Below are 15,649 nucleotides of genomic sequence, written 5' to 3' on the forward strand. Positions count from 1 at the left end.
GTAAATCCACATCTTCGTCTCTCTCTCTCACTCTGTAGGAGACTACAGTGAAGCAGCTGCAGTCTCCCCTGCCTCTGCCTACCACACTGCCCCTGCTATCAGCCAGCATCGCCCCCACTAAGACAGTCATAGCCAACCCTGTTCTCCACCTCAGCAACCACATCCACGACATCCTCCACACCATCACCCACATGGAGGCTCCGCCACACCCCAACGTCATGGATGACCGGGTCAGACTTCATATAAGAATCCAACTTGTTTTAGAAAACGTCTAGCGCTCCGTTGGAGCTGCTGCTCTCTGGCAGTCATCTAAAATGGTTCATTTAAATGGAAGCTCATGTTGAATAATTGAAACTTAAAATGTGTGTCTTTCACCCCCAGGTGAATGCGCTGCACACCCTGGCAGCATCTCTGTCTGCCTGCATCTATCAAGCCCTGTGTGACAGCCACAGTTACAGGTTCTCTCTCTCTCTCTCTCTCTCTCTCTCACACACACTCACACACACACACACACACACACGCACACACACAGTGTGTGTGCTTCTGCAATGCAGTGCCACAAGTGCAGCAGGGTTTGCGAGCATTTCAAAGTTCCCTCCCAAAAAAAGGAAATGGTCTTTACAAGTCCATGCAGTGCAACAGGTCTAACAGGCTCTGCAAGCATTTTTAAGTTCCTTCCCAAAACAAGGAAAAGGTCTTTACGACTACACCTTAACAACATTTTTTTAGTCCAGTAACTGTATTAACCACCTAGAGCGATGCCCTGAATGGCCATGACTCACTGTTTACCTTTCTTGTGTTGACTTTGCAGCAGCCAGGCAGAGGCCAACCAGTTTACAGGGATGGTGTACCAGGGCCTGTTGCTCAGCGAGAGGAGACGGCTGCGCACAGAGAGCATCGAGGAGCACGTCACTCCCAGCTCTGCTCCGGCACAGTGGCCAGGTAACAAAGCCCAGGCTAGCTCTACCACTGCCAGGTTTGTCTCTGGACATAGCAGCTGGTCAACTGAATCCTCACCTTGAGTGAGTGTAGTGCTGAAATTAACAATAACGGCAATGGCAATTTATTTTTAAAGCACATTTCATTACAAGTAAACTAAACAAAAAATACAGGCATAAAACATGAGAACATAGGTAACATGAGCAACATAAATATAAGAATATAAGCATGAGTAAAATGCAGAAACCGAACCAATGAAGCATACACCCATTAAACATACCACACAGCAATAAAAACCCCAAAAACATCAACACAATCAAACAGAAACCCCCGCCCCGTCACATAGCCGCACATGCAACCAACTGCACAAGAAACAAGTGCCACAATACGAGTACACACACACACACACACACACACACACACATACATACACAGTAGCTAATCATAAGCTTTGGAGAATAGGAAAGTTTTTAGTTTGTTTTTGAAAGTGGACACAGTTGTGATGGACCTCAAGTCAGCAGGCAGCTTGTTCCAGAGAGCAGGACCACAGTAACTGAAGGCACCCTCACCAGACCTGGATCTAATTCTGGGTACAGCTAGAAGACCTCTGCCTGATGACCAGAGAGGCCTCAGTATTATGTAAAGAATTAAATAAAAGTCTTAGTTTCTATAAGGTCTTTTTGTGAGCTAAACAGTCACACAGAGGGAAAAGTAGAAAAGACCCCTGAGCTTGAGGCAGAGAATACAAGGAAACCTTTTGAAACAACTAGAACTCCACTGTCAGTAGCTAGCTCTTCATTCAACTGATATTAAATATTTTGGACTCTGACAAATAGTTTTTACTAGATTATAGCTTTAAAGTCAAATCATATTCCATGATCATTGCGAAATATGCAGCAAGGGAACATTTTTGTCATTATGTGTGAGCATCAAAAACATGGCTAGCAGAGAACATGAAAGCAGAGGGAGAGGGACGGCAGTGTAAAGCAGGCAGTCTGTGTTTATGCAGAGGGGCAGATGGTGTTCTATAATAGGAGCTTCATGGCCTCTGGGAAGGAAATGGAAAGACAGAGACTTATCACGCCATCTGAGCTAATGCTCCCCAAATGGGTTCTGCATTGTACAATGACAGAGTCGGTGTTATCCTGTGGACGCTTTATTGTAAATTTCATGTTCATCTATAGCACAAATATGATGTGGTTTGTGTGTGTGTGTGTGTGTGTCCTCTCTCCAGGTGTGTCGTCCCTAATCTCTCTGGTGGCGTCAGCCAGAGAGGAGGACCAGCCGAGGCTCAACGTGCTGCTGTGCGAGGCGGTGGTGGCGGTCTACCTGGCGCTGCTTATCCACGGCCTGGGAACACACGGCAGCAACGAACTCTTCCGCCTGGCAGCACACCCTCTCAACAACCGCATGTGGGCCGCCGTTTTTGGAGGAGGGGCCAAAGTCGTCATTAAGCCAAAGAGGCCTGAAGCCCCACCAGGTAGAATTCTCCTTTTCTAGTTTACTCCTTATGCCTTTGTTTTTCCCGTGCCATACCTGTCTTCAGTCCTCCTCACTGCTCGTCATAATCTGTCCATTATCTACTCTCTTCTTCCTGTCGTCTTCCTCTTCTCCTCCATCCTTTTGGCCTTCTACACCCTGACCTGTCCTCTTCTGAGGCATTCCTCTCATCTCTGTGTGTCTGTCTGCGTGGTTAGACAGACATTCACTTAGTCCTGTCCTGTTTGTGGGAGCTGAGCTGAGCTGCTGCTGCTGTGTGTAGTGTCCTGTGTGAGTGTGCCCTCTGCCCTGTGTCCCAGCGCCAGCTGATTTTGAGGCAGCCAGGCCAGAGGAAGCTCAAGAGACAGGAAGACCTGAGCAGAGCAGTCCCACCCTAAACCCCGCCCCCATCCCCGCTGTCACCCAGCGCCCCAAACGACCCCCTCCCCCCAGTCCAAGGGGAGAAGGGTTGGGCACTGGGGCACAAGCTACTATGGCCAGCTGTGAGTAACAGAGCTGGTGGATTGCAGTGCTGGTTTGCAGGATTGAATTGCTGGTTTGCGGGACTGCAGTGCATGTTAATTGTGCAGGTTTGCATTGTTGCAGATGCTTGATTTACCCCTCTCTCTTGTGCAGCTACTACTGAATGCCCATTATGAAAGACAAAGCCTACTAGTGCACTGAAGATGTAGTCATCTGTGTTCAGTGTTATGATAAGCCTTCAACAGTGTGTTTGTGTGTGAGTGTGTGTGTGTGTGTGTGTGTGTGTGTGCGTGCATTGCATTGCATGTCCATGTTGTGATGTCCTGTATGCTCATCTCGTTGTCATCCCTGTTATGCCACTGAAGCAGCAGCTAACACTATCACGGAGCGTTTAGAGGCCGAGGCTGAGCAGCCCTCTGAGACTAAAGCTGAGCCTGACTCTAAGGCTAAACCAGGTACATCGTGAGAGGCTTCTCAGACTAACAAAATACTAGAGCTGGAAGTGCGTAGATATTTCTGTTTTGTCCAGTCTGTAGCATTAAATGGTGATAACAGAATGATGAATGTTATATCATTAATTTGTAGTAGAGGTAAAGATCACATCCTAGACTGGTAGTAGCTCTAGTCGTGTGGTTGAGTCAGCCATTTGTGTTGGTAAATTTCATACAGCCTAAGGATTCAGTCACTAGCTGAGGAGCTGTGTGCTGTATCAGTCTGTTAATAGATTGAACTTGACGCTGCTCATCCATATTAATCAGAGCAGGCTGAAGTAGTCTGTGTTCACACTGTATTTGTGGGGGAGGTAGATACCGGCTGGCATTAAGACTCCATATCTCTGTAAAGCCTGAGATAGCTCTCAGTGAATCGTCTAAGCCAAGGGCCTTCTGAAGAGGCGGGTGAGAGGAGAGGGGATCTTAAATGCCAGCCTGTCGATAGGAATCAGCTCTCCAAATGTTAGGGCTCTGCCCTTTTGAGCGCAGCCGCAAACATACATGCACACCACGCATGCGCACACACACGCATATACCCACATTACACATTGCCCACACTGTCCTATTCTAATTCACACTCTTAAACATGAGAAAAACCAACCAACCTAATGTTGTGTTTCCCTCCCACGAGCACTGTGGATACAAGAGAATGCTTAGAACGTGATTGCCCAACAAACTCATCATCATTGTTTGACATGTTTCATGACGTGTTTCTGTGTGTGTTTTGTGTTGCGCACCACATCAAATATTTACTGAGTCAGATGACATGATGCTGTGTGTGTAGTGTCTGTGTGTCTAACAGCACTGTCTGCTCTGGTCTGTGTCTTGTCTCGTTTTGTCTGGTGGACCTCAGTGGTGCCAGAGATAGTCACCCAGGATAATGGTGCAGGTTTGTGCACAACCTAGTGTGTCTTGCCCTGTGTCTGTCTCTATCCTAAATGTGTGTATTTTTGTGCATTTGTGTGTCTCTCCTCCAAGTGTATTTTTCCATTTGTGTGCTATGAACCATAAAACTAGTCATATTGCAGACAGACATCACCTTTCAGACAGAATTAAGGTTAATATTCAAGGCTAATAATTTTGCCCTATGAGGGATGTATATTGTGCTCAGTTACAAGTTATGATTACAATGCACAGTCTTCCTAATCTATTTCTTGACCTTCTTTTGGCCTTACAATGAAGCCTCAGCTCACCCTCATCATTTCTTGGAGATGGCAGCATTGTCTCTGTGTACTGCGTTCTCAACTAAGCTGCAAATCTACCTTATCAGAGTGTGCTGTGTTTGAAAGATATCGCCCTACGTTCTCCTCCCCCCCCCCCCTCAGCGGTGCCCCCTCCACCCCCAGCGGAGGATGTGGACAGACACAGGCGCAGGTTCAACATGAGAATGCTGGTTCCTGGACGCCCCGTCAAGGAGACCCCCGCCACCCCGCCCCCGGTGCCCACAGAGAGACCCGCCTACAGGGAGAAATTCATCCCTCCAGAGCTCAGCATGTGGGACTACTTTGTGGCTAAAGTAAGTACGCCCTCCTACACCCCAGTCAAATCTGTGATTCATAGCCATTGGGGTTATTAGAATCTTACTTTCTTCAATTTCTCTCTCTCTCTCACTCTTACCTTTTTCTCATTTTGCTCTATCTCTGCCTCCATCCCCGCCTCCCTCTCAGCCCTTCCTGCCTCTGTCAGACAGCGGTGCTTTGTATGACTCAGACGAGAGCGGCGCAGAGGAAGACGATGATGACGACGACGCCTTCCTGTCTGACACGCAGATAACGGAGCACTCCGACCCCAACTCCTACAGGTAGGGCTCGGCCTCTGCTGTTCTTGCGCTTGTTCAGTCTGAAGCCTGTGTCGTGACATGCAGATTTTAATCCGCCTGCCTGTCTGTGTGGTGTGTAGCTGGGCTCTGATCCGGCTGGTCATGGTCAAACTGGGTCTACATAACGTCAAGAACTTCCTCCCACTCACCGGTCTGGACTTCACAGGTATGCACACACACACACACACACACACACACCCTGATACCTGATCCTAACTATAGCTGCAGCCAACAGGTGCAGTACCCTAACCCTAAAAGTAATATACAGTAAGCTTCATCCTTTATGAAGATATTCATACATTTTCTGGTAATCATGCTACATTTGTGAGTATTTCTGGGGCTTGCAAGTCGAGGTAAATTTCTTACCATCACACACAAAAATGCACGCACGCAGTCACCTCAATTCCAGACAACATGGCGTAGGTCTTGTCACTGTTATAAGATTGGTAAAATAACTTCTTCCTTGGTGTGTGTGTGTGTGTGTGCGCGTGGGTGTGACAGACCTGCCAGTGACCTCCCCTCTCTGCAACGCCGTCCTGAAGACTTTGGAGAACTGGGAGCAGCTTCTCCTGGAGCGGATGAACAAGTTTGACGGCCCGCCTCCAAACTACATCAACACGTATCCCACTGACCTCAGCGCAGGAGGGGGTCCCGCCATACTGCGACACAAGGCCATGCTGGAGCCAGACAACACACCCTTCAAGTGAGTAGTAACTCACCGTTTTGCTTCGGCTTTGAGCAGTCCGGAGGCCCTACTTGACAAAACTACAGTGGTTCAATTGTAGTGACAGGCGCTATTGAGCCAACGCCAGCAAAGCAACGTGTTTGTACACATTTCAGATTCAAAAACAAAAAGAAGCGACATAAACTCAAGAACTATAAGCTCTGACATTCAGTGTTAAAATACTGTGGTAACATGACACATTTACACACTCGCCTGACTAGACACCACTTGGATGTTTTTCAACAGCCGGTGGTTAAATCTGATGTCCATTCATACATTTGTTTACATTTTACCTCAAGTTCAGCTCACTAGAGCACAAAGAGTTGTTTCAGTGTGTTGTGAGTATATGTTTACATGTTATTACAAGTTGTTTCAGTGCACTACAGCACACAGAACTGCATTTGCCTAATACAGAGGAATGGAAATATTAAAACCAGTTTTTTCTTCATTTCATCCCTTAAGCCATATCAGTAATGCACACAAGTATTTATCACAATACTATACAGATACACTGTAAATTTCAGTCGTCGTATATAATATCGATGTGTGAAGTATCAGATTGTGTCGTATCCCATAGTATCAAACTCACACCATGACGTAAGGTCCCTGAAAATACCCAGCACCACATGTTACCAATGTATTTTTGTCCCTGTTTTTATTTGTCAGGACGAAGAACCACCTGTCCTTCCCGGCTCGGCGTCTTTGGCATTTCCTGGTCAAGCAGGAAGTTCTTCAGGAGACTTTGATCCGTTACATCTTCACGAAGAAAAGGAAGCAGAGCGAGGTCAGCAGCCCACAGACTGTCCAGATCTCTGTTTCGATGTGTTTTTTCATACAGTGTTCATTAGTCATGATGATGAACCATCATCATTTTATTTTATTTCATAGCCACACCAGAATGCCTGCATTTTTGTTCTTTGTTCATTTCCCACCACATTTTTATACTTAACACATGTATTTATTATTTTCTTACTTTTAAGTAATATGCATTCCTTATTGCACAGCATATCTGGGTTACCCTAAGAAAACCTAATCTGATCACTAGATTTCCAGCCATGGAAAATGTTTGTATGTTGCTCTCTACCTGTAAAAATGAAGTAGGAACACTGATAGCGCTCACTGAGCATATGCTTTTGATTATCATTATTATTATTATTGTGTTTCAAGGTACTTCAACTTACAGATAACTATTTATTAAGGTCTTCATCACCATGGGCTTCAACTGGTCGATTGTTTGCCTCAATAAATAATTGTTTTATTTATAAATTGAAGTGCCTTGGTAACATTTTGAAACCCAGCTCTAAAACTGATATCCAAGACCACCAATTCACCACAATACCCAGAAAAGTGCTGACTGAGCATTTATCTCTATTAATATAATTATTATTATTATCATTATTGATTTGACTGCTCAGACATCAAGTACAGGACAGTCCACTGCTTTCTGTGATGTCTGGAACCGATCATGATTATATAATCATTTTCATGATAGACTGCTACTGTAGCTGCCGGTCCAAAATTGAATATAGACCTTAGGGATTCTAGTCCCAGATGCTTAGTCTCCTATTATTAGAATATTTATTTAGATGTTTGCTGACTGTAGTAGACAGATGACTTCAAATGTAACTGTTACCGTCTTAGCAGTAAGATCCACAGTCCCCATCCTATCTCCACTCCTCCTACATGACTATAGCTCCATGCTAATGAGGTTGAGTGGGTCGACAGCTCCTTACATCCAATCACAAAGTATACATCAAAAACCCTGTCAACCCTTTTCATTTTCTTTTCATTCCATGTTTTATTTTTCTGTGTTTGTGCATGTGTTTTGTGTTGTGCCGTGTTTGTGTGTTTTGCGTCCATATTGCCTTTGTGTGTGTGTGTGTTGTGTAGTCTGTAGACAGCCACATGGACCGTGTAAGCCCAAACTGCATAGCAGGAGCTAGCAGTCCCGATAAGGTAGTATCACTCACCAGCCCAGGCCCCGGCTCTGTCTGTCTGTCCATCTGGGAGAGTCACTATGCAGCCAAGCTCGGAGGAACAGGAGCATCAAAAGTTACTGTATATTTGGTTGAAATTAATATCGCAATACTTTTATTATAGTATTTTTTTTACCATATCAATAAATATCATGATATGGCTCATGTATATATGCAAAATCATATTAAATAATCAAATGAGTGTTCATCCCATTGAACCTAATGGTAATGCTTGGTGTGATTAAGTAATTATATGAAGGTTGCACACTTCTCTCCATATGAAAATATTTATTTTACATCACCATGTTTCGGCATTATGCCTTCTTCAGGGTGTCATGACAATAAAATGTTTGGTGTGATGTAAAACAAAACTGAAATTTTCAAATAATATTCCTACCATACCTCATTTTGTCAGGAGTTTTAAAATAAATTTTGCTTATCATCATCAATTTAGACATGCGTGTCACGATATCCCAAAATCACGATATGATTCCACTGAAAGATGATAAACAATTATATTGAATTATCGCCCAGCCCTAGGTCGGGGTTAGCAGTAGTACCGTATTGGGAAAACCTCTCCAGTTTGGCCCGATAGTGACTGCTCTTGCTCTCTCTGTCTGCCTGCCCCATTCATCTGGCAGAAAATCTACTCAAGGCTCTGAGATCTAACGTCTAATCTCTACTTCTCACTGGAAACACCTAGGACCTCCGCTCACATAACCTCACCTCCTCACACTCCCCCGTCCGTAACACGTCTCGCTCTGTTCTCTTCTCGCTCCTTCCTCCTGTCTAGCTGGGCTGATTCTGCTGGACTCAAATGCATTAATCCTCCTCCCAGCTAGGGTCTCCCCTCAGAGACGTGGCACATAGACCTACTAACATGCATGCTCACTGTGGCGGGGCTGTGTGAGGCTTGCCGACTGCGCAGGGTGGTGTCACCGGGGAAACCTGAATCAACAGTTGAAATCATCAATATTGAATTGTGTGCTGTGTTTATTTCTTTTTGTCTTTTTGTCTGTCTTTCTTTCCTCCTACATTTCATCACACTCTACAATGACTATCCCCCTCCCTTGGTGAATGTGGCTGTAGTTTATGCAGTGTTCACGTGAAGTGGGAGTATTCTTTGGAGTGACTTGATGGCTCAAAACAACGACTTGGAAGTGTTACTTAATACATATTTTCCACCCTCCTCTGCTCATTCCCATTTTAACTGTTAAAAATACTAGAAATAGGCTTTTATTTTTTTTTCTCTCATGCCCCCGGAGCTCCTTATCTATAATGTGTCTTGGCTTCTGATGTATTTCCATCCCTGGTGTTTCCAGGTGGAGGCGGATCTGGGCTACCCAGGAGGCAAGGCTAAAATCATCCACAAGGAGTCTGATATAATCATGGCCTTTGCCATTAATAAGGTAGGAGTTACCAGTGTGGCTGAAATACTGTCACATCACTGCTGCATTTCTGTCCGAGTTGCTGCTCAGTCTACCTGTATGTTCTCTTTCTTCCCCAGGCTAACTCCAATGAGATAGTGTTGGCGTCCACTCATGATGTCCAAGAGGTGGATGTGTCCACTCTGGTGGCTGCCCAGCCCTTTACCTGGATCGGAGAGGACTTTGACAAGGAGTCCCGCAGGTCAGAGTCATGGTGGCTCATTGATGGCATCTTGTTTGTCCTCACTGGGACAGCACCGCTCTTCCCTTCCCTTCCCTACACACACATGGTGTTGTGCCACTAAACAACTCTGAAGAACATTGCTCAGTGCCTGTGGTGGTGCAGGTTAGTTCATGGTTGTGTTTTGTTTTGCAGCTCTGACGATGCAGACTACCGTTCGTCTCACACCAACATCGCCCAGGCCAGCACTGTCCCCTTCGCACCACCGCAGATGCCGGTCTCTGCATCCATGCCATGGCTGGGCAGTGGGCAGACGAGCATGGGAGCCAGCGTGGTATGAGACTACACACTACAAACACACACATACACAAACACACACCCAGTCCAAATGTGACAGTTTTCAGTCGGTAATAGGGATGTAGTTGCTAGTAGTTGCCAGCAGGGGGAAACTAAGGTCTGCTGTGGTACCTTCAGACTGCCTAGACCTGTGATTCTCAATCTTTTTCATATCAAGGACCCCTCATTTAGTCCACATTAGGGCCACGGTCCCCCATTTGATGAGATTTTGTCTCTTGGACCCAAATCTGAGAATATTTTTATTGTTAGATATGATTTTGTCCAGAATTCCATGACTATCTGAATTGTAGGTAGAGAGATAACAGAGAAACTATGACCAAAATAGTCATTATTTTACATTCTCTAATTGTGTTAACTTCTTAAATAATGGTGAAGTTTAACAATTCATCAATTTGCTGGGGACCCACTGGAACCCCCTCAAGGACCCCTGGTGGTCCCCGGACATCATGTTGAGAACCACTGGCCTAGACTCTGCTCTGTTATGGATGCAATGCTCTTGTATTTTATATGATTTTCCGCATTCCCCATTCAAACTGTTGAGTTATTATATATTAGATTTATTAAATGCCAAACGGTTCAAAACGTGACCATGAGAGAAACATCAGACACATCAAACATCAGAAAGGCAACTGACTGCTGACTTTGTTCTGCAGTCTGTGGCCCTACACGTTTTGGGAAGAAGTTTGTATTTTTAATCCTTATCAGTGCCGAGCCAAACTGAGCCGTGACGACTAAACAGCTGGCCTGCTGAGTCTATGGAGGCCGATACAGAGTGGGTGTGTGTTTGTATGTTAGAGATGGACGCGTATAAACACAGATAGCAGCAGCTCCCGCAGCCGGCTACCCAAGGTACAGACCTGCGTCACACACAGCCTGGGTTCTCCATGTCCCAGCCGCGGTGATAAATACTGAGCACGGTACACTCAGCAGACAGTGGACAGAGGACAGACGGTGTCATACAGGTTCACTGGCTCAGAGTAGGGGGTTTCTCAAGGGAAGGAGGGTTGTAGTCAGTCTCACTGCTGTTTACAGCCTGTTTCTTCAGAAGCCTGTAGCATTGCATCATTCAGCAGCAGTGGAACGCCACACCAAGACATCTTCCACTACTGCTACAGAGGAGTTTTGATTCACCTGAAGTTGTTTCAAGTTAAGCCCCATAGTAAGACCCCATGTTAATGTTTTGCTGGTGATGTTTTTCAGATCATGAAGAGGAATCTAAACAATGTGAAGAGAATGACATCGCACCCCATATATCAGTATTGTAAGTGCACACTCTGGGAATGTGGCCAGAGGCTTGTCGCCTCCTGTCACGTGTCACGTTTTCCCAAATACACAGTTGAATTTTGAACGCTTTATAATTCTCTGCCTCTCTCCTCCTCTCTCTCTTATCTCTCTCTCTGTTTGTAAATCTCTCTCTGTCTCGCTTTCTCTTCCTCCCTCTCTCTTTCTGTCTCTTTCTCTCTTTCCGTGTGTGTGTGTGTGTGTGTGTGTGTGTGTGTGTGTGTGTGTGTGTGTGTGTGTGTGTGTGTGTGTGTGTGTGTGTGTGCGTCAGACATGACGGGGGCTCAGGACGGTAGTGTGAGGATGTTTGAGTGGAACAGACCTCAGCAGCTCATCTGCTTCAGACAAGCAGGCAACGCCAGAGTCACCCGCCTCTACTTCAACTCCCAGGGCAATAAGGTACACACACGCACACACACACACACACACACACACATCACAGTGCCTATGTTTTGTCTATTTGGTGTGGCTGTTCTGATTTCTCTGTATTCTTCTCTATGTAGTGTGGAGTTGCTGACGGAGAAGGCTTCCTCAGTCTCTGGCAGGTCAACCAGACATCCTCCAACCCCAAACCCTACCTGGTGAGGGCATCCACACCCCACCCACACACCCAAATGCATGTGGATGCTAGCCAGTACAAGACATAGAACAAAATGTGAATTGTGATAATCGAACAGCATTGTTGACTAATCATCCTTCTCACTTTTGTTTTTTTCCTCGTTTCTCCTCTTCTTGTTCCTGCCACCAGAGTTGGCAGTGCCACACTAAGACCTGTGGTGACTTTGCCTTCATCACCTCCTCCAGCCTCATCGCCACGGCCGGGCAGTCCAACGACAGCAGGTCAGCACCAGCACTGCATCTACTGGGGGAACACCAGCTTTTATCTAACACTGCTCTTTGCCTGTTGTCATTCTTTGACTAATACTTGCCATGGTTTCCTTTCTCCACAGAAATGTATGCCTGTGGGATACTCTGATTTCACCTAGCAATACCATGGTCCACGGTAAGAAATCCCGAACGCTTCAAACAAGACAAATTTAACCTTTTTCACAGTTGTGTGGTCATCCGTTTCAAATTTATCTCATCCATGTGTCTCCCCCCATCAGCGTTCCCCTGCCATGAGAACGGGGCCACTGTGCTGCAGTACGCTCCTAAACAGCAGTTGCTGATCACCGGAGGCAGGAAGGGCTTTGTGTGCGTGTTTGACGTCCGCCAGCGGCAGCTGCTCCACACTTTCCAGGCCCACGACTCGGCCATCAAGGCCCTGGCGCTGGATGCCTCCGAGGACTTCTTTGTCACCGGCTCTGCAGAGGGCAACATGAAGGTGACACGTGCTCCGCCACTCACTCACTGCCCTGACAAAACACATTAGCATTTACAGTCACGCATTGGCTGTGTACAGAAGATTAGTGCTTCACCCTAGATAGGACCCTACTAGATATAATCAGAAAATCCTCCTCCATGCACACAGAGTCCAGCGGTTAAGGCCCCCTGTCTCTGGAATCACATGTGTCCCCACTGTCCTAGTTTTCTCTTTTAGGTTTTTCTTTCTCTCTGTCTCCCTCTCTACTTTCCCACTGTCTCAATAAAGAACAAGTACAGATCCTGTACAGTCTCACGGCACATTTGTGGCAGTGACATAAAGACCAATTAATTATCAGTTCACTTGAATCGGATCTCAGCCCTCTGGCTCCCTAGTTGAACAGTGTGTAGCTGATCAACTAGGGAGCCAGCAGTGTGAGAAAACGGTAACATTAGCCACTTAGAAAATAGGCTAAGTTAATGCATGAATTAAATATTTTAAGTGATTCTCTCAGTTACAACAACACTGTGTTACCACAGCACTTTAGGGTTACCAGGTGGACTCCAATAATTCATATATTAACTAATTTTAAAGTAAAATTTTCACAATAATACAATAGCTACTTGTTTTTATTTCCTGCCACCATGGTCTATGGTATACAGGACATTATATCATCATGGTGGTGTCTGTCTCTCTGTCTCATACCTCATACTTACATTACAGGTTCTCCCTATAGAGTAGATGATCTGATTAGATTTCAGAGCACCTTCCTGCATAATTTTGCATTTTAATGAGGAAAGAGTGATTTTCTCGAAACTAGTATAACTCCTTAATGCTTTAGCAAAGTGTCTGCAGAGTGCCTGTTCATATTAATACCACCCACATGTTATGTGAAGACAAGAATGTTGACATAGAAATATTTGCAAATTAATGCATTAATTAGCTTAAATAATGACCTCAGGTTATGTTTAATATATTATGGTGATTATGGCAGGACATTATGCAGTTCAAGTGCCTGTATCAATTTGTTACTGCTCAATAAAGAACAGACTTGTTTTGTACAAAATTATATTTACAACACCTTGACATAGTTTCAAAATAATCAAGATGAGTAGGCTGCTCACTCTGCTTTTGAAAAAAAAAAAATCCACCTCCCACTAACCCTTCTTTTCATTTCTCTCGCTCTAGGTGTGGAAGCTAGCAGGTCACGGGCTCATGCACTCTTTTAGCAACGAGCACGCCAAGCAGTCCATCTTCCGCAACATCGGCGCCGGCGTCATGCAGGTGGAGACCCGGCCCGGTAACCGCATCTTCACCTGCGGAGCGGACGGCACGCTGAAGATGAGAGTCCTCCCCGACCGCTACAACATCCCCAACAGCATCTTCGACGTCCTGTAACGCCTACTTCCACTGCTAAGGGTCCGAAGAGGAAAGAGACAGAGAGAGAAAACACTAAGACATATGTAACACTCGCTAGACATCAATGGTTTTAATTGACGGGGGAAGTCAAGTAGTCAAGAGATCACCATGCTTTTGGCAGCTTTCAGAGTGTGCACTGTTCCATGGGTTTACTGTTAACGTAAATCATATCCAGAGTGATAAACGGAGCTGCGAATATTTTTTTCTTTTTCCCAAAGTCTGAAAGCAAAGAGTTACAAGCAAAAGGTATCATACTTGATTTTAAAGCTAGATTTATTGTAATTTTATTGAAGAATCTCTACTCGTAGAGTGTGTCCATAGGGAAGCTATGCATGTCCTGTTCTCGTTACGCGGTGCAATCACAGGTCTATTGATAGTGCTCTGTAAAAGTGCTCAAGCAAAAATTTTAAAAGTGTGTAACTGTCGTCATTTTGTGCCCACAGCTGAAAATCTCTTAGCATCTACTTTAACCAGCACTGTGGTTTGTTATTAAGTCAGTGGTTTCCGGTGTGAATCAAGTTGTTGGAATCTGCATTTTGTTTCACTGGTTTTGCCCCCCTGCCCCTTCCCCCGGCTTTTCTCTGCCCTTATGGAAGAGTTGATGGCGCATTGCTCCTATAGTGACCCCCCTGTTTCACTGGCTGCCCAGTCACACACTCCGGCCTCTCCTGGTTCGGGGGCTCGACCCGGCCCGGTTCCGGTCCTCGAGTGTGTGCTCACTCTGCTGTGTCTGCCATCTGTACGCCTGCCCGCCCACCTGCCCTCAAATGCCTGTTTGTGTGGCAGACTCACTGCTAGAACATTCCTGTTGGGAAGATGATGTGTTTTACTCCTGTGACTGTGGTTTCAATGTCTCCATCTGTCTGGTCCAAACCCAAACGCCCACCCACCCTGAGCAGAAACACAAAGGTTCACTTCTGGTTTTGCACAAGATATTGTTTTCTTTTTTTTAAATTTTATTATTTAAATTATTTATATGTTTGTGTTTGTTTGTTTGGTCCACAATTCCTTTGTAAAACTATTGATATTTATGTTTAACTTATTGCCTTTTATGTTAGGAATGTAAGGGGTTTTACTGTATCTGACTGGAAGATAGTGCAACATGGTATACTGTATGTAAGTGTGTGTTACCTCGCTAGTTGTTTTTACCGTTTCATCCATAAGGAATAGATATTTGCACTCAAAATCTGGAGACACTATAAAAGTTTATTTCAAATAAATAGGTTATTGAAGAAGAAACTGTTATATACAAATGAATGTCTGGCTTTATTTGGCCTAGTAGTAAAAAGTTTGAAATAGTTTTAATATATAAATTATATAAATATATATATATATATATGAAATACCACAACAGCTTGTACAAACATGAAAGCGTTTTCTTTATTTTTGGTTTGTATCATACCAGCTGGATTAGTTGTAACTTTTGTTAAGTGTATGTATGGTATTTATTAAAGAGATTTGTGTTTCTCTCCCTCTTTCTGCCCACTATGTGTACTGTATGTATCTTAAGTGTTTTACCAATGGTCCTACTGGCGTCTGCTGTGTGTATGTGTGTGTGTATCTAATGCAAATATGAAGCCAACTACATGGGAAGACACTTACTAGGGCACTTGAGTCTGGAGGTGTTTGAGAGAACAGGCTATTCTACCACGGTCAGAGTTTTACCTTTGTAAAGTGAATAAATTCTTTTTATTTCATCGGGGTGATTTTACGCTGTTTTTTTTTTTTTCTTTTCTTTTCTGTCAATAGTAATAATTAGCAGTGACCAAG

General features: G+C 44.8%; 1 protein-coding gene across 2 annotated transcripts in view; it reads left to right on the forward strand.

Moving 5' to 3' along the window:
• Window positions 1–15,576, forward strand: part of dmxl2 (Dmx-like 2) — a 41,478-nt gene extending 25,902 nt beyond the window's left edge. The window contains exons 35-54 of one of the 2 annotated variants that reach the window (XM_078285385.1): window positions 39–230; window positions 382–458; window positions 812–942; window positions 2,174–2,419; window positions 4,718–4,908; window positions 5,060–5,193; window positions 5,292–5,377; window positions 5,713–5,914; window positions 6,602–6,719; window positions 7,826–7,891; window positions 9,234–9,320; window positions 9,419–9,540; window positions 9,715–9,853; window positions 11,077–11,137; window positions 11,429–11,556; window positions 11,661–11,738; window positions 11,906–11,997; window positions 12,108–12,160; window positions 12,264–12,481; window positions 13,649–15,576. In XM_078285385.1, the coding sequence (XP_078141511.1) occupies window positions 39–230; window positions 382–458; window positions 812–942; window positions 2,174–2,419; window positions 4,718–4,908; window positions 5,060–5,193; window positions 5,292–5,377; window positions 5,713–5,914; window positions 6,602–6,719; window positions 7,826–7,891; window positions 9,234–9,320; window positions 9,419–9,540; window positions 9,715–9,853; window positions 11,077–11,137; window positions 11,429–11,556; window positions 11,661–11,738; window positions 11,906–11,997; window positions 12,108–12,160; window positions 12,264–12,481; window positions 13,649–13,858 (2,631 nt within the window). In that variant the 3' untranslated portion in view covers window positions 13,859–15,576. The remainder of the gene's footprint in view (window positions 1–38; window positions 231–381; window positions 459–811; window positions 943–2,173; window positions 2,420–4,717; window positions 4,909–5,059; window positions 5,194–5,291; window positions 5,378–5,712; window positions 5,915–6,601; window positions 6,720–7,825; window positions 7,892–9,233; window positions 9,321–9,418; window positions 9,541–9,714; window positions 9,854–11,076; window positions 11,138–11,428; window positions 11,557–11,660; window positions 11,739–11,905; window positions 11,998–12,107; window positions 12,161–12,263; window positions 12,482–13,648) is intronic. The other variant, XM_078285417.1, reaches the window with a different exon arrangement.
• Window positions 15,577–15,649: the final 73 nt, after the last annotated feature.

The sequence above is a fragment of the Centroberyx gerrardi genome, chromosome 1 (genome assembly GCF_048128805.1).
Source record: "Centroberyx gerrardi isolate f3 chromosome 1, fCenGer3.hap1.cur.20231027, whole genome shotgun sequence".
NCBI classification, from domain to species: domain Eukaryota; kingdom Metazoa; phylum Chordata; class Actinopteri; order Beryciformes; family Berycidae; genus Centroberyx; species Centroberyx gerrardi.